Source organism: Fragaria vesca, linkage group LG5 (assembly GCF_000184155.1).
Source record: "Fragaria vesca subsp. vesca linkage group LG5, FraVesHawaii_1.0, whole genome shotgun sequence".
Classification (NCBI taxonomy): domain Eukaryota; kingdom Viridiplantae; phylum Streptophyta; class Magnoliopsida; order Rosales; family Rosaceae; genus Fragaria; species Fragaria vesca.
The window spans coordinates 10998931-11022442 of record NC_020495.1 but is presented as its reverse complement, the minus strand read 5'-3'; the positions used below and the strand labels follow the sequence as shown (position 1 = coordinate 11022442).

The 23512-nt window shown below is 40.2% G+C and overlaps 5 protein-coding genes across 5 annotated transcripts in view; 4 read left to right on the top strand and 1 right to left on the bottom strand.

The window, feature by feature from the left end:
• The window catches only part of LOC101307303, a 4907-nt gene extending 2738 nt beyond the window's left edge, over nucleotides 1-2169 (top strand). The window contains exons 7-9 of the mRNA XM_004299561.1: nucleotides 75-460; nucleotides 612-1154; nucleotides 1682-2169. Of these exons, the coding sequence (XP_004299609.1) occupies nucleotides 75-460; nucleotides 612-1154; nucleotides 1682-1897 (1145 nt within the window). The 3' untranslated portion in view covers nucleotides 1898-2169. The remainder of the gene's footprint in view (nucleotides 1-74; nucleotides 461-611; nucleotides 1155-1681) is intronic.
• Nucleotides 2170-2942: 773 nt separating this feature from the next.
• On the top strand, nucleotides 2943-5334 carry LOC101310424 (HIPL1 protein-like). The gene is made up of 6 exons (XM_004301255.1): nucleotides 2943-3092; nucleotides 3177-3938; nucleotides 4031-4247; nucleotides 4337-4515; nucleotides 4587-4825; nucleotides 4917-5334. The coding sequence occupies exons 1-6, from the start codon at nucleotides 2943-2945 to the stop codon at nucleotides 5332-5334; spliced, it is 1965 nt and encodes a 654-aa protein (XP_004301303.1).
• A 315-nt stretch (nucleotides 5335-5649) lies between these two features.
• Nucleotides 5650-7724, bottom strand: LOC101310131 (probable inactive receptor kinase At2g26730-like). Its single transcript, XM_004301254.1, has 2 exons — nucleotides 6458-7724; nucleotides 5650-6263 (listed from the first exon to the last, which is right to left on the bottom strand). The coding sequence occupies exons 1-2, from the start codon at nucleotides 7722-7724 to the stop codon at nucleotides 5650-5652; spliced, it is 1881 nt and encodes a 626-aa protein (XP_004301302.1).
• Nucleotides 7725-9827: 2103 nt separating this feature from the next.
• On the top strand, nucleotides 9828-13776 carry LOC101307589 (HIPL1 protein-like). The gene is made up of 8 exons (XM_004299562.1): nucleotides 9828-10065; nucleotides 10204-10361; nucleotides 10467-11270; nucleotides 11369-11585; nucleotides 11692-11870; nucleotides 12072-12313; nucleotides 12427-13582; nucleotides 13699-13776. Exons 1-7 carry the CDS (start codon nucleotides 9975-9977, stop codon nucleotides 12827-12829), a joined length of 2094 nt encoding a protein of 697 aa, XP_004299610.1. The 5' UTR covers nucleotides 9828-9974; the 3' UTR covers nucleotides 12830-13582; nucleotides 13699-13776.
• A 3787-nt stretch (nucleotides 13777-17563) lies between these two features.
• LOC101305265 lies at nucleotides 17564-23254 on the top strand. Its single transcript, XM_004299555.1, has 12 exons — nucleotides 17564-18118; nucleotides 18209-18319; nucleotides 19506-19592; nucleotides 19677-19714; nucleotides 19804-19885; nucleotides 20010-20116; nucleotides 20275-20431; nucleotides 21125-21217; nucleotides 21370-21493; nucleotides 21582-21624; nucleotides 21708-21905; nucleotides 22001-23254. The coding sequence occupies exons 1-12, from the start codon at nucleotides 17711-17713 to the stop codon at nucleotides 22767-22769; spliced, it is 2217 nt and encodes a 738-aa protein (XP_004299603.1). The 5' UTR covers nucleotides 17564-17710; the 3' UTR covers nucleotides 22770-23254.
• Nucleotides 23255-23512: the final 258 nt, after the last annotated feature.

Below are 23512 nucleotides of genomic sequence, written 5' to 3'. Positions count from 1 at the left end.
TTAGTACTACTCTCTCTCTCTCTCTCTCTCTCTCTCTCTCTCTCTCTCTCATTCTCTTCTGAATGTAAATGCAGGGCCAAGAATTCCTTTATCTGATGGTTCATCAAGTGGGGCAGCATCATCCTCTCAGGATGGTGTATTATCTGATGGTCTGCCCAATTTTGGCATCAATGGCCTCGGTGATGGCTCCGTTCTTCCTGAGTCTTTGCCTTTACCTCCTCCGCCTCCATTGCCACCCAACCCTGCAGCTTTAAACTCAGGTATCTCATTGCCACCACCTCCACCTCCTCCTCCTGGACCTCTGCCTCCTAACGAGCAGATTGCTAATCGCACTCTCCTTCCCCCTCCTCCACCTCTTCATCAGTCTGCACAGCCACCTCCACCTGGTATCAGTGGAAGTGAGAGGGAGAACAATCAATCTCCATTTTCTGATCAACCTCCCTCCAAGGATCCCACACAGGTAAGGTATCTCGTATTGTTCATTGTCTGATAACTCGCAACATGATTGAAGTCCAAAGAAAGGGCATGATTGTGGTTTTGAAGTCGATATATCTCAAACATGTGGGATTTTTTATATTATTATTATTTTTTATGTATCCGTGAGAATTAAGTTTCCTTCTCTCTTGCAGGTGCCAACGATACTTCCTCCCCCTCCTGGTTTGCCTCCAAATTCGACAAATACTCAATTTGAAGGTGCAACTTCTGATGCTGAAACAAATACTACTCTAGTGACCAGGGATCTTGCTAAGATGGTTCCACCACCACCTCCTCCACGACAACAACCTCCACTGCCTGGACCTACCCTGATTCCAAATATACATCCCGATGTGTTACCCCCTGGTATCGCTCGGTTTCCTCCACCACCACCGCCACCAGATATGCGGCCACCATTGTCTGCTCCTGGACTTCCTGGTCGACCGGCTCCACCAGGCATGATGATCCCAATGATTCCCAGGCCACCATACGGACCTCCCCCTGGACCTCCCCCAATGATGAGACCACCACTTCCACCTGGCCCTCCTCCTACATTTCAAGAAGATGATCATACAGCATATGGAATGGCTGCTCATCATAAACCATCGTATATAAAATCGGCAGCATCTACTGTTGTCAAGAGGCCTCTAGCTCAGCATACTCCAGAACTTACAGCCATGGTAAGTTGCTTCTCTTTCAGTAGCTATGATATGTGTCAGAAGTCCCTTAGGGTAGAAGTAGCATATTCTGCATTGCATGTATGAGAAACCTTGCTTTCAGTTTCAACTTTTTAAAAGGAAATATTGTAGGGGATGTTGACAACTTGACATGGTGATGTTGGCTGAGATTTATTGTTCTTACAATAGGAGATGGTGTTGTTAGTGTTGAGTTTTATGGACCCTAGTTACCCTAGTTCTGTAGCAATGTCGGTGAAATGGGTAAGCTTTAAGAGGCTTCATGTTGGCCGAATACTAGGTTTTTTTTTTTTTTTTTTTTTTTTTGGAAGAAGGACCAGTGCGGCTGCCCTTAAGCCCGAATACTAGGTTTATGTTTTAGCCAATACGGGTCAAAATTAGGTTCATGTTTTAGCTAATGAGATATACTGGGTTAACACTAGGTTTATGTTTCTTAACAATTTGTATTTCAAGATGCACTCCTTACATTTTTGTTTTATTGCGTTAAATCTAGTGTCTGGTTCTGTATTCAGGTTCCTGCATCTGTTCGGGTTAGGAGAGAGATGGCTGCCCCCAAAGCAAAACCAAAAGCATCACTTCCAACTACATCAGTGGCTGCCCGGCCAGCAACTACTTTCGTGAAACCAGAGCCAGTGAACTCATCATCAGGAACAAAGGCAGGAAGCATTGATGACTCTTACATGGCCTTCCTGGAGGACATGAAGGCACTTGGTGCACTTGAAGGTTGATAACATAGTAGCTTGTTGAGGGGCTCAAAGATAAAGAAGGATGGCATGCCTGTAGGAAACCACGGGCTGTAAATGAAGCTGGGGTTGAGCATATTTGATTGTCAATGTCCTCAGGGGTTGAGCGTATTTGATTGGCAATGTCCTCAGTTTCCTAATGCATCAATTTCATGGTGAACTTCTGTATTATCAGACCAAAGATGTGGTAGAAGTTCGGGATGTATGATATTTAATTGATATTTAATATAAATGATTACAACTGCTCCTTCTTGAGTAATCTTCAGTTTGGTGCCCCTTTGCCATTTTCTGTTTGAGCAATGGATACTTGGGTTCTCAGAAAGACAGAGAATTTCCTCTGTGATACGAGCCCTTGAAATAGTTGCTTTTAAGAACACGGAGCCGAAAACAAAAGGGCATTGCTTTGTTCAGAGGTGAAGTTGAAGCACAATAGTACATGGTCCTTTTCAACTCTTTTACTTCACACAAGGTCTATTTCCAAGCACCACAAATACTCAAGTGCACCTCTTGTCGTGGTAAAGCAGACACTAGCTCATTTTATGAAGCAAACTAATCTTGGGAGTCTGTAAAAATATGATTTCCTAGCAGTATCTAACTGTAAAAAATGATTTTCTATAGAATTCAACGGCATTCGACTTGATATGGCTGCTTATGCAATGGAAAGATAAATGATTGTTTTTCTCATGCTTTCCTCAGTACTATGTTTCAGGAACCCCAAAACCTAATAATTGAAAAACGAATGGTTAACGAGTTGGCCATTCATCTTCTACTTGCACCGAGTCACTGAGATAAAGAAGCAGCTGAAGTTGTTTGTACCAATTGTAGACAAAAAAGCGAAAACCAGATGAACAATTCTATATGTTTTCTAGTTCTAATCTCGTTATCATCTTTGCTACATGGTTTCTCATCATTCCCACTTTGCACTGATTCATGTTGGTCTATATTTCTGTGTGTGTTCTTCGTTTCAGCTGATGTTGTGTTTTCTCCACTGTAACTTGCTACCTTTCTTAAAAACGAAACAGGGGCACCTATGAAGCAAGAAACTCCTCTGAAGTTTTGTTCTTACAATGGAAGCGTCTGCTGCAATACCACTCAGGATTTGCTGCTGCAGAAACAATTTGAAGCACTAAATGTCATCTATCCTGTTTGTGCTTCTCTCCTGAAGTCGACTATGTGTGCAGTAAGTTTATGTCAAGCAAAGATAAGCTACATTTACTATAGAGTACTCTTTTTGTGCCAACTCTTTTGGTCTTCCATGATGCAGATATGTGACCAATTTTCAGCTCATCTTTTCGAAATCGACTCACGGCCTAGAAAGGTTCCTGTTCTGTGCAACACCACAAGTTCAATGAAATCACACCAGTCTAAAGTTGGAGATTTCAGTGACTTCTGCACAAAGCTGTGGAATACATGTGGGAACATATCCTTATTGAGCTCTCCATTTGCTCCAGCCACTCAAGGCAGAACGACTGATCATTGGCACTCAAAAGAAGACTTCTGTGAAGCATTTGGTGGATCAGAAGATGCTGTGTGTTTTAATGGTGAATCAGTATCATTTAGTCAAGTAGATGCTCCACCTCCTCCAGCTGGTCTGTGCCTTGAGAAAATTGGAAATGGGGCTTATATCAATCTAGTTCCTCATCCGGATGGTTCCAACCGCGCATTTGTGTCTAACCAACAAGGTCAGATATGGTTGGTAACTATTCCTCATGAAGGATCAAGTGGGATTTTGGGAATCAATGATTCTGAACCTTTTCTGGACATTACTGATCAAGTGCTATATGATACTGAGTTTGGTCTAATGAGTATGGCATTTCATCCGAACTTTGTGAACAATGGCCGCTTCTTTCTATCATTCAACTGTGATAAGATAAAACATGCAGGCTGTTCAGGCAGATGTTCATGTAATACAGATGTGAACTGTGACCCTTCAAAGCTTTCTGCTGATGGTGGGGTGCAGCCCTGTCAATACCACATTGTTGTTGCTGAATTTACAGTTAATGGTACAGCACTGGAAGCTTCCATGGTATAAGTACACACATTTCTTTGTTATGTTTTAAAAGATTATCATCCAAAATGTTTGATGAAATTTGATTTTTTTTTTTTTTTTGCTCTTAGGCAAAAAGCTCAAATCCATCAGAAGTGAGAAGGATATTCACAATGGGGCTTCCTTATAAAGGAGGTCATGCAGGTCAAATTCTTTTTGGACCTGCAGATGGTTATCTGTACCTCACGATGGGAGACGGTTCACATACAGATGACCCTTACAATTTTGCACAGAACAAGAAGTCCTTGCTTGGGAAAATTATGAGGCTTGACATAGATAACATACCAAGTAAGTCCTGGAAATTATTATAAGCACAAATGGTTGTTTCATTTATGTTACTGGTTCAGATATTCAGTCTGTTTTGCAACAACTACTAGGTGCAAAGGAAATAAGTGAAAAAAGACAATGGGGAAATTATTCTATACCGAGAGATAACCCCTACATTGGCACCAAGGAGTTGGAGCCTGAGATATGGGCCTTGGGATTTCGAAATCCTTGGCGCTGTAGTTTTGATTCAGAAAGGCCTTCCTACTTCTTCTGTGGAGACTGTGGGCAGGTTGTTTTCTTGCTACGTTATGTATAATATGACTTTTCAACTTCTTTATTAAGTTTCATGGCATTTTGCAGGATCAATATGAAGAGGTTGATTTAGTCACAAAGGGTGGGAATTATGGATGGAGAGTTTATGAGGGTCATATGCCCTTTTTTCCAAGAACTTCTCCAGGAGGAAATACATCTGCAAGTTCCATAAGCTCCATATTCCCAGTAATGGGCTATAATCACTCTAATATAGGACGTGCTGAATCTGCCTCTATTACAGGTAGCTATTTCTACCGGTCCATGACTGATCCGTGCATGTATAAGAGGTAATTGGTTTATCCTGAATATGAAATCCACATCTTCTAAGTTTTTCTATGTTGTAAATGTAACATCCAATCCTTATTGATGACATTTCAGGTATCTCTACATGGATTTGTATGCTGAAGCATTATGGGCAGGCACTGAAAACCCTGAAAACAGTGGGAACTTCTCGACTACCAAGATTCCATTCAGATGTGCTCATGACTCTCTGATGCAATGTAACATTGTGGCAGGAGGTTCTACTCCTTCCTTGGGGTATGTATTCTCATTTGCTGAAGACAACAAGAAGGATGTTTATGTTCTAACAAGCACCGGTGTCTATAGAGTCACAAGACCAAGCCGCTGCAATTTTACATGTGCTAAGGAACATGTAGTTGATTTGGGGACTCATCGACAGAGTTCTGATGCCTCCATGTCAAGAAAAATGTTCAAGGGAAGCAAAGATATTGCATTTCTTCTTTTGTTTCTTGTTTTGTACCCTGGATTTGATCTTGTGAATCATTACTTATGCTAATAACTGATAGGAAGCTGCTGTCTACATAAGTACCTCAATGTTACAAAGCCAAACAAGTTGCATTCAATATGAGAACTATGAAAAGCATGGTACTTATTAACTGACAAAAATGACAGAACGTCTGCTGCAGCCATCTTTCCGTAATGCAGTAATGCTTATGACAAGTTTTGCAACAACTATAGCACCATTAGTTGATACCTTATTTTCTTGTGATGAAAATTAATAGGGGTTTAAATGTTGTATGCTATGCAGTGTTCCAAGCACACACTACTGCCTCTTATGATCACTGACAATTCTTGCAGGGACAATTGTTAATCATCCTATCGAGTCATCTGATGAGTCAACTCCAACTGATTCAGTACTCCTTATGTTTTGTACTTCCCTTGACACTTCACTCATCATGGGGCGTTTCTCCGGGGTTGGATCACAGCACCGCATTGCAATTTGTAGCAGTCTAAGCATTCCACTGCATGTAGTTTTGTGCTCAGATAATTCAAGATCAAAAATCTCAGCGGTCCATTCTTCCCTAACTGCTCGGTGAACCCAACTGCAGATATCTACACCACTGACACCTGGTGGAGCAGTGCAGACCGAGATTTTTCCTGTCAAGAGCTCTAAAAGAAGGGTACCATAGCTCCACACATCAGACTCTTTTGAAACTCTTTTAGTCCTTTTATACTCAGGTGCTTTATAAGAAACCATACGTTGAGCTGCAACGGGAAGTGCTACTAGTGAAGCAAAACCATAATCTGAAACAAGAACTGTGTCATTCTCATTGAAAAGAATGTTTGAAGACTTCAAGTTTCCATGAGGCGGGATATTAGGGGATGTGGCATTGAGGTGAAGATACTCCACACCTCGAGCTACACCTTGAGCAACTGATAGTCTTGAGGTCCATGTGAATGGAATTCGATTTGAATCTCTTGCTCCTGCATCAGACATTACGAAAAATTAATATGGTAGACATGGTTTATATATAGACTGTAGAGGTAACACTTGCTAGATATCTGATTAGACTATGCATCAATAGACGAGTTTGCTTGACACACTAGCAACATTACATGTTAGACTATTAGTAAGTTTGTCACGCAAAATATGAATCGAAAGTGCAAAAGAAACTCACCAAACAATCTGTTAAACAGATTCCCATTTCGAACATATCTATATAGGAGCAGCTTTTCATCCTTGGTGTGGTAATAAGCAAGAAGAGGCAGCAAGTTGGGATGTTTCAAGTTGGCAATCAGCTGCAACTGCTTGTTGAATTCCTCATTAACCAATGGTTTCAGGTCTCTTATCCTCTTTACAACAACAGCTTGCTTCCCACTCATCTTAGCCTTATAACTATTTCCAAAAATCCCTCTGCCTAATCCCTCAGCAGAAGCTTTTAAAATATCTCCAAGTTCGAACTCTTCAGCTGCTCCATCCCCTATGAATATGAGCTTCCCTTTCTCTTGTTGTCCTCCAACCGAACTTACTGCCTCTCCTTCATCTTCAACCTTCTTTCCACCTTTTTTGCTCTCCTCATTCGTTTGACTAGTACTAGTGGCTTTCACTTCCTTTATCAACTTCTTTAGCTTCCTAGATTTCCTATAATAATGAGCCGAAAGAAAAATTGCAATGACTAGACAAACAAGAAGCAAACCATAAAAGATTACACCAGACGTGGTAAATCGACTACGATCTTTGTTATTAGAACCTGAAGAACCATTCTTGTTATCACTATCCACATAAGGGGGGTTGACACCATCATAGGGAACATTAGAAGGTGATCCACACAAACCACTGTTACCAAAATATGAATTGTTGCCAAATTTTCGAAGAGCTTGAGTTGTTGGGATTGGTCCAGAAAACATGTTATATGAGAGATTGAGTGCTTTCAGTGTGGATTGGTTCAAGGCCGGGATCAAACCAACCAACCAATTAGATTCAACAGACAAAGACTCCAACCTCCCAAGACTTAAAACTGAACTTGACATTGGCCCAGACAGCCTATTTTGGGAGATATCAATGCGAGTCAGCTTCTGGTTGAAACTAAAATCCATCATCTTTCCCCATATAGTGTTGTTCTTCAAGCTCACCACAGATATCTCAGTCAAGTTTTTGAATGCATCAACTTTGAGGTTCCCTACTAGTCCCAAACTTTCCAGGACAATGCCTGTGATGCGGCCATTGGAATCACATTGAATTCCATACCATCTTGATATCCCTCTCGGCAAGCAAGGAATGTCTGTCCAGTTGTCATTTAGGAATGCATTGTTGAAAGTAGCCTTCAAGACATCAAGAGCCTCCTTCTCCTTTTCGTTATAACCAGTTTGCGCTATGGCAGATTTGTGTAACAGAAGAAGTATGGCAAGAAGAGGGTAGCATATGATGAACAGAGAAGAAGCCATAGTGCATGATTCAAAGTGTAAGGCTTAATAGCTTAGGGAACTAGGAAATCTTCCAAGATAACAAAGCTGGAATAGAAAAAAGAAGAGACATATTCTGATAGAATTGTTCCATTACAGCTAACCGATTAAAAGCTTCTTTGTCTAAGATGACAACAACAAGGGCACTGATCCTTGACTTTAACCTCTTGTTCAAAATCGTTTCTGAGAATCTTATGGGAGGCTTGTTTGTACATTCTTTGTCTTTAAGATTTTACAGCTAGCTGCAATGGTTCATGGTTTAGTCATGGTTTTGGACAGGTGAATGATTGGATAATTCCAAGCATTCATTTTGTTTGAATCATGGTTGATGACAAATCCATACCATTCAAAAGCTGAAACAGAAACAAAACTTGATGTCATAGCTAGACAACTAAGGGAAGGCATGACACAATTACATTTTGGAAGCAATGTAGGTTTTACTTTTAACTTTTGACATTTATAAGCTTCACAACAATGCTGTCTTGCTTCATCCAGGGAGTAGGGAAATGTTGCTTTGGAACTGAAAATGATCATCAAAGAGTGTTCATGGGAAAGATGATTTACATTAACTGAAAATGATTTACATCAGCAAGTCAAACTTGAGGTGATCCACTGTAATTAGCTTTGGGATTAATTATGGTTAATGGACCTATAATGATGGAGGTGAGATTAAAAATACAATAAAATAACATCAAAATTATAACTTACAAGACTATAGTAAATGGATAACTAAGACCAATTGCATATATGCACGGATTGTTTCATATTCTGGTCACGTTGATATCTCTCTAATTTTGAGATAGGTTTAAGTGAAGTCGTCGTTTCACATGACATATCTGCTGTTACATTTCAATATATGTTCACAATTACCAAAGATCCTATCATGGTCGGATATGTGGAAGATTTGGATCTGTTTTGAGATAACATGTTTAATTTCCCGCGTTTTCAGAAGACACCTTCCGGACCAGGAAGCTGCACCACTCCTGGTACTAATCTTTCCGACCATTTTCTGCTCTTCACGTTCAACAATTACAGCTCCTTTCTCACTTATTTAATTGGAACAGCCCCCCTCTTATTTTTCTACTCTTTTCTATGTCAGAAATCGTTGCCACACCATTGATGACGAACCATGTGACGTCCCTTTAGTGTGATTTTTCTACAAGAGCTAGCTCCACATGAATTTTTGAATATATATTCCAGTATTCAACTCTCTCATTCCGACCGGTATTTGTTTCTTTCTTCTGTTTTTGATGCCATCCCCACCGCTCAGTCCACTTCTTGACCTTGTTTTACTGCTACTTCCAACTTGGTTTCTAACTTTATATATTCTGATCCCATTTCGGCTGTCTTTTGGTGTTCTGGAAGAATGATAATGGAACAATGGAAGTCCAACTCACTCACTACCCAGACAAGGGCAGCGTTTCTAGTACTTTTTTCCTTGAAAAGAGATCAACATTTAGTCCTCAAATATTTTATACACCTAGAGACTAATTTACGTCCGGATCATATTATAATGTTTCTACCTTATCACCAAGACGAGATTGAAATTTAAACCCTAATTCGGCTGGAAATTAAACCTAGATATGAGTATTCTACACCGAAATCCATGTTTGGGTTGCACATGAGATCTATAGAAGGGCAAATGGGTAATCAGTGTAGGCACGAGACACTAAACTAACCAAGATCAACATAAATCTAACCAACTTGGTTTTCCTAGGCAAGTGGATTCTTTCACAGTTTCACAACCACCCCCATTAAGCTAGATATAAAACTCGAGCAAAGTCAAAGTTCAACTCTATCTGCAAATGTCTAGTTGATAATGGTTGCTCTGTCTTTATTTCACTTTAAGCGGAGGATATTGATAGGTATAAATCCATGGAGTTGAAAAAACTCAAAAACAATGTCAAAGGCTTGAGAAAGGGAGAGGGAGAGGGAGAGGGACAGAAAAGTGAAAAGAAATAGTTTCAATGAATCATTGTGGAGGTTGAATTAAAGAAAAGAGGGAGAGAGATTTGAAAATCATTTCCCTTCTGGAAGCTAAATATTAAAACTTTGATCTGCCCATGATGGAGATAGGCATGTACTGGTTGAGGATAGAGTTGTTGAGATTAGATAGTTTCCAGAACCCTTTGCCTACTTCAAGTCAATCCGACACTGTTTTTAGGTGACCCTATAGATATTGTCGTGAAACATCTGCTTTAATTTCTCTGTTTCTCTCCCAATTTTGGTGAAATGGGTGGTGTTCTTGCAATCGGGCTCTTGCTTTGTTCCTTGGTGTTGCTTTTTGATCCTTCAGTTTCACACCCTTTATGCATTGATTCAAGTATGTTTTTGTTCTTACTTATTTCTTGGCTGATTTACTATGCAAAGTCTGCTGCTTTATCTGAATTACTATACAACGTTTGATACTTTATGCTTGATTCTCTAAATAAACTGAACTCAAATGGTTTGATTGATGCAGGAGCACCTTCTACTTTGAGCACACCACTCAAGTTCTGTTCTTACAATGGAACTGCTTGCTGCAACTCCACAGTAGATTCACAGATACAGAAGCAATTCCTGTCCATGAACATCTCTAGTTCTGCTTGTGCTTCTCTCTTGAAACCAGTACTTTGTGCTGTAAGTCTTTGTCTTTGTCTTCATCTTTGTCTTTGTTTTCTAATAGCTTAATCTGCATAAGTTGAAAACATGAATTTCTTATTTGTTTTCTGCAATTGTCTTTAGAGGTGTGATCCATTTGCAGCTGAGCTATTCACAGTTGCATCTGTACCAAGGCCAGTTCCTATACTATGCAACTCAACTCTTCCTTCAGCAAATTCATCCCAGTCTTTGATCCAAGTCACAAGTGACTTCTGCTCCAATTTATGGGACACATGTGAAAATGTCTCCATATCGAACTCCCCATTTGCTCCTTCACTGCAAGGCCAAGCTGGAATACCTGTGAATTCCACTGTTAGTGAGCTAACCCAATTCTGGCAATCGAAAGCTGATTTCTGCAATGCATTTGGTGGAGTTTCTAGTGATGACTCGGTGTGTTTTGATGGCGAGCCTGTCAAACTGAATGACACTGGAACTCCTATCCCCCCACATGGTCTGTGCCTTGAGAAAATTGGAAATGGATCTTACCTCAACATGGTTGCTCATCCTGATGGCTCAAACCGTGCATTTTTCTCTAGTCAAGAGGGTAAGGTTTGGTTGGCAACTATTCCTGAAGAGGGATCAGGAGAAGTAATGGGGCTTGATGAGTCCAGTCCTTTTGTGGATTTAACTGATGCAGTCCATTTTGATACTGCGTTTGGAATGATGGGTATGGCTTTTCATCCCAATTTTGCGGAAAATGGAAGGTTCTTTGCTTCATTCAACTGTGACAAGGAAAAGTGGCCAGGATGTACAGGAAGATGTTCATGTAATTCAGATGTCAACTGTGATCCTTCAAAGATTGGTTCTGATAATGGTGCTCAACCATGCCAGTACCAAACTGTTATAGCAGAATACAGTGCTAATGGCAGTGCATCACAACCTTCCTCGGTACACACTCTATAGTCTACACACCGAAAGCAATCTGTATTCTCATTGTTATTACATTAACTTGACGATTCCTAATGAATTTCGATGTTGTTTTCCAGGCTACAAATGCTAGACCAACAGAAGTCAGAAGGATATTTACTATGGGGCTCCCTTTCACAGGTCATCATGGAGGACAGATACTCTTTGGACCCGAGGATGGGTATTTATACTTCATGATGGGAGATGGTGGAGGCACAGGTGATCCCTACAACTTCTCTCAAAACAAGAATTCATTGCTGGGAAAGATCATGAGGCTCGACCTTGATAATGTACTAAGTGAGTATCAGCTATAAATAATAGAGTTCTGTTGTGAATTTCATGTGTACTAATTTTCTTTTGAAGCACCAGCTTTGTTTTCCTCAACATTATAATCTATTTACAGGTGCTTCAGAGAATGATAAACTTGCTCTATGGGGAAACTACTCTATCCCAAAAGACAATCCAGTAAGTGAAGATCCAGAACTGAGGCCGGAAATATGGGCTACAGGGCTAAGAAATCCTTGGCGCTGCAGTTTCGACTCAGAAAACCCTTCCTATTTTATATGTGCAGATGTTGGACAGGTAATATATATTATCCATCATCTGCAAGTTTCTTATGAGCAGTTTTTCTTAGCAAGTTTCTTATGAGCAGTTTTTCTTATTCAGCTAATCTAAGCCAGTCTATTATAAGATCCCAACTTCTCAATTTCTCGTGACAAAGCCAAGAATGTGCAACTGTTTTTCGAATGATGTTACATATTTCTCTGTTACTGAATTCTTTAGGATCTGTATGAAGAGGTGGATGTTATCACCAAAGGTGGAAACTATGGCTGGAATGTTTATGAGGGCCCCTATCCCTTCAATCTTCCAAACTCAACTAGTAAAAACACATCCACAAAACTCACAGACCCGATTTTTCCAATAATGGGGTACAATCATTCTGTGGTAAACAAAAATGAAGGTTCAGCATCTATAACTGGGGGATATATCTATCGCTCCGCAACTGATCCATGCATGTATGGAAGGTAAGTTAATCGCTCCTCACTTTGAATCTGCAACATATTTTCTCTAATGTTACAAGCCACATTCTCCAAAACTATTGATCCTGATTGAAAGTAAAAAATGTTTGATTTTTCAGGTATGTATATGGAGATCTGTATGCTGGTGCCATATGGGCAGGCAGTGAAGACCCAGAAAACAGTGGCAACTTTAGCACAAGTAAAATACCCTTCAGCTGCGGACGTGACTCTCCCATAGCTTGTACCTCAGTCCCTGGAAGCAGTCTTCCAGCTCTCGGCTACGTTTTCTCTTTCGGGGAGGACAACCGCAAAGATATCTTTGTCCTGTCTAGCTCTGGTGTTTATAGAATTGTTCGTCCTAGTCGCTGTAATTACACTTGCTCCAAGGAAAATGTTACATCTGTTGCAACACCAGGTCCTTCTGCTTCACCTAATGATGCTTGCTGGATAAGTAACCCACCTAAGAGCGCAGTGTTCCTAATCTCTTCTCTGGTACTTCTGCTTCTGCTCAGTTTTGTCTAGCATAAATGGCATCTGTATCTTATGTAATTATTTCAATATAACAGCTTTTCTTCGTAATTATTTATTTTGAGAGTACTGATCATAAGAGGGATGAACATGTTTGCATCATCATAGAGAGCTACTTTGCTCAGAGATTCATGATCCAATTACATAAACCACCATTGATCCATTGAATCAAAGTAGTTGTATCCAAAGGTGGTGATAAAGCTTCATGCTCCGACGGCTGCTTGATCAACACAAAGCGAATGTAAGAAACTCAACAAGCTTAGAATTAGATGGATGAATTTAAAAGGTAGGATCCAACGAATTGCGCTAGATGGAGAGGGGGAAATGCAGCTTGGCCCATTCTGGGTCTTGGATGGCTGCATTCCATGCTCTGGAAACACACATGAGTCCTATCAAATCCTTGGTCGAGAGCATTGCAAGTATGTCGTTAGCTGTTGTGGGGTATTGTGTGACATGCCGAATTCATATGCATCAAAATCAACAAGGTTACACAACATTGCACTTTGTTTTTTCACTCTAATTTCCTCTTCTGTGGATTCAATATCATCACAATCTGGAGCAAAGCTGAAACACAGACGGAGGGAGTACAGTCGGTACACCTCCAAATAAGTTGAATGCAAGTTTTTGGTGCTACAGTGTTTTTGTTGACGAGTAGCTCTAGCCGGACAATCTCCGGAGAGCAATGTGGATTGGTACGTAGCTAGATCATGAAGAAGCTTCTCATAGCCAGGCAGCGGAGTATTTTAGGTGAGAAAAACCTACAACAAATATTGTCATAAAGAAGAAATGAAATGGATATTTCTAGTTGTAGTTGAAATTCTGATGATTCCATTAATCAATTTATGGCTTGCTAGTTGCTTCAGGGAGCGTGGTGATCGAAGGAGAAGCATCTCTCATATAACAACTGCATATTCCAGTTCACAATTGTATCCTGATGAGGAGAGTTCACTCTCCTATGAGGACTCCGAATGAGAAGAGCATGAGAAGATGAGAATGCACCAACTGATGAGGACACAGAATGACAATACACTATAACTTCCCAGCTGGATGCTGTCTGGATACTGTGCTGATGGTCTAGGAGTTTATATGAACGGCTAACAATTTGGTATTAAAAGTTTATGGGTTTCTCTTTTGTTGTTGTTAGCTGAGGCCTGTACCATTTGCTTATTGTTTAAAAGAAGCTTGTCAACAATTTGTAAACACTTCCAATACATTTTAAGGCAATTTTTCTTCTTTTACAAAGTGGAAGAGCAATTGAAGTATCTGCTCCAAAAGTAAATACACAGGGAGACCCTTTTACTATCGCTGTTCTTTTTGCTTTGCGTAATTAAGTAATTTACATTTTACAACGATTTCCCACTCAAAAGTCTTGGTCCTATTCTTGTGTGAATATATGAATCCACAAATTTGAATTTCTTAGAAGTACATGCAGCCAATATACTGTAGCATCGACTGATTTCACTACAATTCATAAACATTTGTCATCAAGATGAATTACACTCGAAGCAATACCAAAAATACATTCATTCCTGTTATGCAACTATTTTCATTAGATTACCAAACAATAATTGACACCCAAACAACAATCAGCAAAGTCTCAAATTCATTAATATGCTACGACATTGAACATCAACGAAGGAGCCCTTGATGATAATCATACGATGAAAAACTTGTATTACCTCGTCCATTTCATCTTGCATACAATAACCGTGCATAAGAGAACTATATGCAGAGTCTCGAGTTCATCACTGTGCTACATCACTGAAATCAACCATTTCATCTCGCATACACTAATCATGCATATAGGAATTCCCTATACAAACGCTACTTGTATCCGCATACTGAAAAGGCAAGAGCAAGCAGGGCAAGAGTGGAAGATGTTCCATACTGTTGGGGATCATACAAAGACTGATTGATGGTTCTCTCAGGGTGTCCGTCTGATGAATGCATTATCATGCTGCTTGACTTGACGTCTCTCCAGAGATGTTCACCTTCAATGTTGTGGTGGATGCACTTTCTAAAAAGGGGATGCTCACGAAAGCCAGCTCGTATGATCCGGACACAGGTACACACTAACAACACCATACCAGAAATCAAACTCAAGAACTCATTTTGCAACTACATTTTCTGAATGGCCTCCAACCCTCTGTTTCATGCACGCACGAAGCACATTGAACTTGATTATCATTTTGTAGCCCTTGGGAGTCATCGGGTTTGCTTCATTCCTTCTGTTGATCAACCCGCTGATCCTCTCACCAAGCCACTACATAAGATTCACCATCTTCATCTATCAAGCAAACTTGTGTTTTAGAGAGAGGGCCGGGGGGGGGGGGGGGGGGTGGCGGGGTTCAAGCCTAACACTCACTCTCTCCATCCTAATCCCTCAATATAATCATATGTGTTCATTGCTATTGATATTTGTAATCAATTGTATTTACTGTATTCCAAAACCTAGAGAGACAAGGATAGCTCCTATACATGTATGTACAGATTGTAACATTGTTGATTAAGGAAAATCACTTTCTACAGTATTATACCAAAAAAACAATGTCCTACAAAGACTACAAAGCCTCCAAACCTACCAACTGTAAGAAAGGAAAGGAATTAAAACAAAGATTACAAGGAATCCAAAAACGATTACTCTGCTCTTTCTTTACCCTTGCTAGAAACATTTTAAAGAACTCAAACATGAGCGGATATTGTTAAATAGTCAAACAAACTTAATGATTCGACCGTCATTAAAGATCGCGTCCAATTGTCCAATTCTTTTGGGAGAAGAAAAAACCAGAAAATAACTCTTAATTTTTATTTTTGATAAAGAATAACTATTATTATTTGAAGGTAGGAAGATTTCATTGATCAACGATCAAAACGATCATAAGGCCAAACAAAGGATAGTCTGAAGACCATACATGCATATAGCAACAAAAAATAAAACTATATCTACGAAAAGAAATAACAACCTGAAAGCTACATCAAAAAATATGGATATGAAAACTAGAAGGCAAAATAACCTCCTATCCCTAATAACAACTCAGCTTCCAATCGAATAAGGCCTAGGACCCAATGGTGTACCTGTCATCGAATTGAGAGAAAGAAAGTAGCTATTAGAGATCAGAAGGGGTCTTTCCTAGATGTACTAGGACTTACTCCTCCTCAGCCTCGAACTCGAGGCATGTTTCTGCATTGGCACCCTCCGAACTAGGAGCCAAAGAATCCGACAGCTCCGGATCTTCATTCGTTGTCCTTTTCTTGTTACGACTGCCACACAAGCGACCTCTCTTCTTGGGAGACTTTTTTTGAGGTAATCCTTCAAAACCGCACTAGAACCTATACGAGCTCGTCAGAGTGAAAGCTCGACTTTGGCTTCTTCAGCACCAAATTAGTCCCAACCGGCCCATCTCCAAAGGGCCCAAACCCATCAGATTCAGTTCCAAACCCAAACTTCCTTTTCAACCTAGAATTACCTAGCCCAACCCTCAGAGGCCCACGAAATCCTCTCGGCCCATCACTTTTAGTCAACCTCCCCTGCTCGGTCAACCCTAGTTTGAAACTAGCTAGGGTTTCCCCCTGAGAAAGTCGGGGGAGTGACGACCAACGCAACTGCCTCCTTGCTGCCACTCAGTCCATCATCTAGCCCCGTTGGCACAGCCTCTTCCACCTGCAGAATCGGCTCCTTCACCAAACCAACAGTTTCCATCGCCCGGCTCGCCAAAAGCTCGGGCTCACCGTCGACAGCGCTAACTGCATCAACCACCGACAACCCACAAATTAAGCCCTTATCGCAGGTACCTCCTCCATGCCCAAAGAATCCACAATCCTTGCAATTCCCATGAGCTTTTTCAACCTTGAAATCCAGCTTGATAGCTAACTCCGACGAGTAGTCAAAAATGCGTTCGGCCGGAATCCGGTTTCGAACGTCCAGCACAACCCTAACTTGCTAGATCTTCTCCTTCCTCTGAATCGGACCCGGATCTGCTCTCACAAAGACTCCCAAACCATTTGCAACACGGCTAAGAACCTTGTTGTTCCTCATGGCAAAACGGAATCCGACAATCGAGACCCACACCTCCAAGTGATTCAGAGAAACATCTTCCACTGGGCTAAGCCCGTCATACTCCGCCAGAATAAGCATGCCACTGTTGAAAGACCACGACCCTCCTCCAGCGATCTGGTTTATGCCTTCGATTTGAATTGAAAAACAAAGCGACCTGATTTCTCTTCACAAACCAATAGCTTCTCCTTTAGATTCCACGCCCCGGAGAGAACCGAGGAAATGATAGGAGTCACCATCGGCTTGTTCATTCCGATCAGTCATCCACACATGTAGAAAGATTGTGCTACCTTCAATGGAATTTTCCTACCTCCAAAAAGAACGTGTTCACATGTGAAATCATGCATGGTTAATCATCGTTTGATGTAAATCCAAGAGTGGAAAATATTATTTTAAAGTTAAGTTGTTTTGTTTTATATCCTTAGATTTACATCTAACGATGGTTGATCATGATTTTCTTGGTCACTAAGTGATCATGTGAACACCACCACTGAGGAAACTATTATTAATTTATTATTACCACAAAAGGAGATTGTGCTAAAAACAACTTTTACCTAAAATTTATTTAAGAAAAATAAAATAAATAATAATTATTAATAATATTAATAATATTAGTGAGAAAATAATAAACCCCTCGTGTGGTATGCGAAGGGTGGTTTGAAGCTTTTGGTCCTCCTCCTTCCTCCTCCTCTCTGTTTCTTCTCCACTGTAAAAAAAAAAAAAAAAATTAACAGAAACCCTGCAAATGCAAAACCATGGCGACCTTGATCCTCTTCTTCACGTAGCAATCCTCTAAACCCTATCGATCTCCTCCTCAAGCCATGTCTCTCGACTCCTCTCCTCCGATCCCGTCCCACCGATCCTCGCCGGAACCCCAACCGCCTCAAAACGACGACGTCGCCGCCGCAACCACATCGGCTCCGGCACCCACTCCGCCGCTCTCCCGCAGCAACCGCCCCTCCCGCGCTTGCACCCTACGCGCCGCGGCCCGGCTTCAACAGCAGCAGCAGCAGCAGCAGTACCAGCAGCACGCGGAGCCGCGCAAGCCGAAAGCCGCGAAGAAGGAGCAGCAGCAGCAGGAGGAGAACGGCGAGTCGTCGTCGCCGCAGCAATGCGGCAGCGCCAGCAAGGTGGTGACGTCGCTGGTGGACCCGCCCACGCCGTCGCAATTGCCGCGCTGGACGCTCCGGTCCATGTGGGAGCTGGCCTCCGTCCTCAATTTCCTCCACGTGAGAGCTTCAGCTTCGATTTTGTTTTGGAATGTTAGGGTTTTGTGTGTTTTAGGGCTTATGCATTGTTTGCTTTGAATGTGGTTTCAGGCTTTTCGGCCGCTTTTGAATATACAAGCTGAGTTCTCTGCCGAAGAATTGGAGACTGCTTTGATCACACCCAATGACAACTTGAGTGACATTCACATTCCCTTGTTGAAGGTTGGTTCTTGCTGCTTTAATCAAGTTCGAGTTTTTAGCTTCACTTCGTCGAAACTTGTTTTCGGTGAGCGAGCTTCTTTGTGCAAATTGAAGCTTATTCCTCATGGAATTAGGAACTTTATATACATAATTTAGGTAGTTAGTGAGTTGGTGTTAGTTGGAAGCATTGTTTCAGAAGATGAGATTGGATAGGTAGGCTACTGAAGTTTTTCTAGCTTATTCTCGATGGAATTCTGCCTTTAATGCCTTCTTCCAAAGTTATAGAAATAGGACGTAGAGTTTGTTGGTTTCTGTTAGGCAATTGCAAACACAAGTTATAGATGGTGGGTAAACGTCTGCCTATGTGTTTGTGTAAGGGCCCCGATGAGATCATAATATGCAAGGTTGGAGGTTTTAAATCTTTTTGGTGGCTGCACTGGTGTGATTTTGGCTATGATATTTGTTCAAGGTTTTGTAGAAGGCTTGCTTTATGACAAAGACTAGTTCTGTAGCCAATTCAATAAGCTAAGACCAGGTGGTTAGACAAGTCAGATTAAGTTAATCATTCATCTGATCCTTTTGCTTCATCTATACATAAATCTTAATTATCATTCACTTGACTGCTGAGTTTACTCTTAAGGAATTATTACTGATAGAATATCATTTATACGCTTTTACCAAAGTAGGGGATGCTAGATGTTGAACTCAAACAGCACAGGTAGTTTCAACTAAAGTTTTAGTAGAGAAAAACAGTTCTACCTGATTGAGAAAAAAGAAGCTTCTGTGGCTCATATCTTTACCATAATGTTTCACAAGTTTCTGTGGGATAAGAAGTATATGATATCACTCATTCCTTCATACAAATTTGGTTTTTGTTTTAGAAATTTTTGCAATACTTTGAATCCCTTGGCTGGAGGATGTTTGTTCTTCCTATACACTAATCTCAACATTCCGAAAATTAAGCCTTTTCCAGTTTCTAGATTAGTATATGTGTGTGTTTGTGTGATTTACTTTTTGTTTATCTATTTTTTAAATCAATTTGGTGATACTCCTGATAATTAACTTGAAAGGGTCTCCCTCTTTCAATATTAATCTGACGTGACTGATTCCTGATTCATGTGCTGCTGGAACATTATGTTTTTTAATATTGGATCGAATGCAACAGCTACTGGCATTGCCTATAACTTATAACTGCTTTCTTCTATAGGCGATTCCCCCTGTGACTAGAATGGCACTTACACGTGATACTTGGATCACTGTCTTATGCAGAAAGTTGAGAGACTGGTGGCATTGGGTAAGTTTACTCTATACAATAGTTTGGCCAGAGTAGGTGTGATTAAGAGCAGAGAAACTAATTTGGATTGGTATCTAATTGCAGGTTGCAGATGGGGATCTACCTATTGTTGCTTCACATGGGTGAGCAATGATTTGTACTTGTTTACTTATAATACATGATTCTGTGTAAAATTGTTTGTGATTATAACATGTCACATCATGTTTGATAGGGCGGAGATTGAAGTATATAAAACACTTGATCCCGGTGTACGCGTGGTCATTTTGAAAGCACTTTGTGACATTCGTGTTGAGGTATAATTATTAAGGACAGTTTGAGCTAGAAAACTGATTTCGTGTCAATTATCTATTGATTGATTCATTTATTTATGCTTTTAATATTTTGCTAAAAGGATTATATCTAACTGACGTTTTGCAGCAAGAAGATATCCGGAACTATATTGACAATTCACTGAAACATGGTGTCCAGCTTTCCACATTTCGTAAAGAACGTATTGGTGGTGATTCACAAGGAATCTCTTACTGGTAATGTACTCAAACTTGTATAGGAAAATGTCTCAATAAACTTTGTAGTTTACTTTTTTTGGTGGAACTACCTTACAAAAAAGAGATTGTCGGAAGGGTTTTGTTCTAAGTCAATTTTTGCGTTGAGAAGTAACCTGACCCTGTTTTTGTTTCTGTAGGTATGAAGATGATCCAATAATTGGTTATCGGTTATATCGGGAGATAAGGAAGACTGAGGTGAAGAAAGTAAGAGTAAAGGGTTCCCATGTGCTTCCCAGTACAACATACCAGTGGGAAACAGTTGCAACCAATTTTGACGAATTTCAAGATGTTGGGGTAAGTTACTAGAATGAATTTCCTTGCAAAATTTTAAGATTGAACTTTCAAGTCATTTCCTACTTTAATAAATTCTAGAGTCTGGGAACTTCTGATTAGCAACCATTGTGGCATTGGTTTTGGTTGAGGTGATTTTAAGCGAAGTAATGTTGTTGTTGGATCAATGTTAGTATCTATATGATCCTAATTTTTGTACAAGGAAACTACAATTGCGTCTAGAATTTGAACTTGTAGGGATGTAGTTGTGAAAAACCGTCAATCTACTTTCTTTTTCCTGAAATATTTTTATCTCGGCAATTTCAGCAGGGAGTGACATTCGGCACTGTCCATTCTATATGATTGGCCTTATAGTGTGAGATAGGTTGCATTACCACATTAAGCCTCTGTGATTTTCTTTCATATGTAAAATGAAAACAAGCTTTATATTTATAGATATATCAAATTTCAAGGTGATGTGATTATTTGATTGCTGCAAGTTGTTTGATATTAGGTACTGAGTTTAAGACACTTCATGTATAGGCTAATTTGAGGAGACACGTACCGTACTAATATTATAGTATCTAAATATTTTGGGATCCCAAATTCCTGTTTGTTCATATATTAGGTTCGTTTCAGATTATTGCTTATCTGTCCATATAATAAATGGAACTCATAATGAGGTTAAAGTTCCTCATTTGAAATGCTTTGTCACAGGAAAAACTTTTCTCCAGTATCAATAGAACAGAGGCTGCTGTAGGAAAAAAGTTGAAAGGTGACATGCTTTTAGAGATTGAGAAGGTTCACAAGGTAAATAATGATTCTTGACTGATTCTTGGGTTGACTTTTTTGTAGTTATAGGATTCTCAAACAGATCTGAAGGAGTTACACTAATGTTGGTTGCTCTGCAGCAAGAATCTCATCTCATATACTTCCATTGATTAATTTTGTTGCATGTACAGAGGAAAGAGAAGTTGCTGAAGAAGCAACATAGACAAGCTCTCCTCCTTGATAATTATGTGTCTGTGGATGGACTTGGTCCTGGGCGCTCTCTTCGTGACAGAAAACCTGTGACGTACACTTTTGGTGAGTGAAACAAACCTGTTTATTGTAGCTTTCCCAATTGAAAAGCTCAATCAAACTAACACTCTTCATGTTCTATTCTTCTTTGAAGATGATTATGACCGGTCAATCAATGAGGCCATCAAGATAACCAAGTATGGAATCTGTCAGTTGGGTTACGTTGTTTTCTCTTTCAATCTAATGTACTTTTGAAGTATTAATTATTTTTCCTGTGCAGAACGAAACAGCCATCCCCTGACCCTTTACAGAAACGAGATGTTATGAAACATGAAGCTTCTAGTAATGGTAAATGGAGTGATGCTTCAAATTCCCATGAGCATGTCGGATTCAGCCCCCTGTCTCCTAAATCACCTGATTACGAAGGCGAAGAAGATGATGTCGAGGAAGATGACACATCTGAACTTATGGATAGAAGGTGCTTAAACTTTTATTTTATTATATATTTGGTACGATGTTCAGTGTTGATGCCTTGATTTTCTTTTATATACTAATTTTTATCATTACTTGTAGCAATCGGCGAAGACAAAGGCCCCAACGGTATTCTGCAAAAGATTTTGTTGAAGCAGTTTCAGATAATGATGCAGACTTTGACAGTGATGATGAGATAGTTGGTGAAGCTATTTATGATGAAGAATACCTAAAGAAACGTAAGGAGAGAAGAAAGTTTTCTAGTAGTTCTGAAGGTGATGAGGAGTATCGTTGGGAGGAAGAAAATCCTGAAGAGGAGGAAGAGGAAGAAGAGGAAGATTCTGCAAGTGCCAGTGAGGAAAGTGATGAACCCCGGAAGTTTAAGAAACTGCGAGGTCGTCCTGAGGAATTGCCAGGACGTACTAGGAGGGAAGCTAAATTGCGGTCAGTTGGTGAGCTCCAGTCAGGTCTAAGACGCAGTAAGAGGGCCACCAGAAATCGCATTGATTATCGGCAGTTAGAGTTTTCAGATTCAGATACAGAGCCTATAAAACCCGAGAAGTCAAATGCATCAGATCAACACTCTGATGCAACTGAAAATGGTGACTATTCAATGGAAAGTCAAGATTCTGATGTTAATGATGGTCACCATGAAATGGAAGTTGGTCAGGCTGATCAGGCTGTTGAAAATTACCCTGAAGCAGTAGAGAAAGAAGAAAACCAGCCACCTGAAAAATCAAATAGCCCAGGGGAAAATGAAGTCGGAGGTGTACAGAAAAGACGTTTCCTTGACCTAAACGAACTTGCTCCTGGCTCAGGTTTTGATGATGGTCCAAATACGATTATGAAAGATGATGCGGATGATCTGTGAGCGAAGCTTCCTCCTATGAGTCCTATCCTAGACAACAAGCCTGGTATTGCAAGGAAGCCTGTACTATTGTAAAATTTATAAATTTTGTGCTTAGCGCTAGGAGAAAGTTTCAGCCGGAGTTCTCCATGGCAGAATCTAAGCAACAACCTTGGTGCATGATTTGCAACAGGGGAGCAACATGATGCGGAGAGAGTTATGTAGATTAGTTAGTCATTTTTTAGTAACTCAGCATTCAAAGAAACCTACAGCAGATGAATGGAGAGTTGGGAGTTTAGTTGATCCAATCAATGTACCATAATCCTCAACTGATGTGTAACTTAATGACTTGGCTTTCGGTGATCGAAGTTGAAGCCTCTTGTTGTATTATCTCTCAGGATCGTGAATCCCATGATAATGATCAGCATGAGTAGCATGTTGGGTTGGTTGGGTTGTTATGGAACCATCCTCCCTGAAAAGGTAACTCCATTTTATCTTGTATTGAGTTTGGCTTACCTATTCGTCCTTTCATTTAGCTATAGATATGTGTAGCTTTTGCTCGCCAGCCCAGTATATTATCAGCATTGTTGTATTTACTGTTCTGCTTTCTTATGTTTGTTAACTTAAGGTTTACACTGAAAATGCTCAATAAAACGCTGCACTACTGCCGGGATATCGGGTAGTGTTTCAGGTTTGAAAGTTCAAACGGTGTGTTTGACAAATAAAATACTGATAGTAACTACCAATTGTTTAGGAAAGGCAAGTGA

Excerpts from the sequence above, each read along its gene's own strand:
- LOC101310131 (XM_004301254.1), bottom strand. The coding sequence starts at position 7,724 with ATGGCTTCTTCTCTGTTCATCATATGCTACCCTCTTCTTGCCATACTT. Across the intron at positions 6,264-6,457 it reads TCTGTTTAACAGATTGTTTG|GAGCAAGAGATTCAAATCGA; the intron begins GTGAGTTTCTTT and ends TGTCTGATGCAG.
- LOC101305265 (XM_004299555.1), top strand. The coding sequence starts at position 17,711 with ATGTCTCTCGACTCCTCTCCTCCGATCCCGTCCCACCGATCCTCGCCG. Across the intron at positions 18,119-18,208 it reads CCGTCCTCAATTTCCTCCAC|GCTTTTCGGCCGCTTTTGAA; the intron begins GTGAGAGCTTCA and ends ATGTGGTTTCAG. Across the intron at positions 20,117-20,274 it reads TCACAAGGAATCTCTTACTG|GTATGAAGATGATCCAATAA; the intron begins GTAATGTACTCA and ends TTGTTTCTGTAG.
- LOC101310424 (XM_004301255.1), top strand. The coding sequence starts at position 2,943 with ATGAAGCAAGAAACTCCTCTGAAGTTTTGTTCTTACAATGGAAGCGTC. Across the intron at positions 3,939-4,030 it reads CAGCACTGGAAGCTTCCATG|GCAAAAAGCTCAAATCCATC; the intron begins GTATAAGTACAC and ends TTTTGCTCTTAG. Across the intron at positions 4,248-4,336 it reads TGACATAGATAACATACCAA|GTGCAAAGGAAATAAGTGAA; the intron begins GTAAGTCCTGGA and ends AACAACTACTAG.
- LOC101307589 (XM_004299562.1), top strand. The coding sequence starts at position 9,975 with ATGGGTGGTGTTCTTGCAATCGGGCTCTTGCTTTGTTCCTTGGTGTTG. Across the intron at positions 11,871-12,071 it reads TATGTGCAGATGTTGGACAG|GATCTGTATGAAGAGGTGGA; the intron begins GTAATATATATT and ends TGAATTCTTTAG. Across the intron at positions 12,314-12,426 it reads GATCCATGCATGTATGGAAG|GTATGTATATGGAGATCTGT; the intron begins GTAAGTTAATCG and ends TTGATTTTTCAG.